At 47.4% G+C, this 837-nt stretch overlaps 1 protein-coding gene across 1 annotated transcript in view; it reads left to right on the top strand.

The window, feature by feature from the left end:
- The window catches only part of LOC122803933 (histone H2A-beta, sperm-like), a 1609-nt gene extending 1131 nt beyond the window's left edge, over positions 1 to 478 (top strand). The window contains exon 2 of the mRNA XM_044073610.1: positions 392 to 478. Within this exon, the coding sequence (XP_043929545.1) occupies positions 392 to 478 (87 nt within the window). The remainder of the gene's footprint in view (positions 1 to 391) is intronic.
- Positions 479 to 837: the final 359 nt, after the last annotated feature.

The raw sequence follows: 837 nt of genomic DNA, 5'->3' as shown, positions 1-837 counted from the left end.
CGTAAAGTTTCTTTGGAAATTTCAGGGGTTTTCGGGGGTTTTTCCCCATGGGCAGGTGAAAAGTTTTTTTTTTTTCCCCCCTTCGGGGTTTCCCCCCCCTTAAAAGGGGTGGGGAAAAGGTCCTTTTGAATGGTTAATGGCAGTTTCAAACCCTGTTATTGGGATAGGGGTGGGTGACTTCTGGCCCCCCGCGCGCCCCCCTTGGAGGAAAACTATGTTTATTTAAACTTTTTTGGGGGGAAATAATAGTCATTTAAATTTGGTTTGGGAATATTATTAGGAGGGCTGGTTGGGGAGACCCTTAACATTGGTAGAAACATACCATCAGTTTTAACAGGCGGTTTAAACGGGGGTCAACGTGCGATTTTGTTTTAATTTTCCCTATTTTCAGGGAGAAACTCAGAGCTTCAAGTCTGACACTGCCAGATTGGGCTGTTTTGAAGCCCAAGTCAGATCATGCAGATTAAGGAGGTTTTAAAGGTTTACTCATGGCAGAGCTGAAAAGGTTGTATTCCCCTTTTGGGTTTCTTGGGGTCGGGGAAAGGGTGAGGGGGGGTATAGTTAACTCAGCAGACCTTGCTCAACCCCGGCTGCTTGATTGGCATCGTTGGAGGTCGGCTGCACTTAACTCTAGGGTCTTTTAGGGCGCCACCGGTGGACAGGTGAAACTACTGATTTACTTTTTATTTCAAAGAGGGGTGTCCGCATCGGGGGATAAACCTCAACCCCCCCAGGATGCCCCCTAAACAGCTTTTTGGGGGGGACTTAACTCGGTGCCGTTTTGAATGGTGGTCCACCGTCGGCATTTTAAAAATAGCTGATTATTAGGGATGGGGG

Source organism: Protopterus annectens, chromosome 6.part0 (genome assembly GCF_019279795.1).
Source record: "Protopterus annectens isolate FY-2018-M chromosome 6.part0, PAN1.0, whole genome shotgun sequence".
Taxonomy (NCBI): domain Eukaryota; kingdom Metazoa; phylum Chordata; order Ceratodontiformes; family Protopteridae; genus Protopterus; species Protopterus annectens.
Note: the sequence above shows the minus strand (reverse complement) of the source record. Positions and strands in the feature narration are given on the sequence as shown.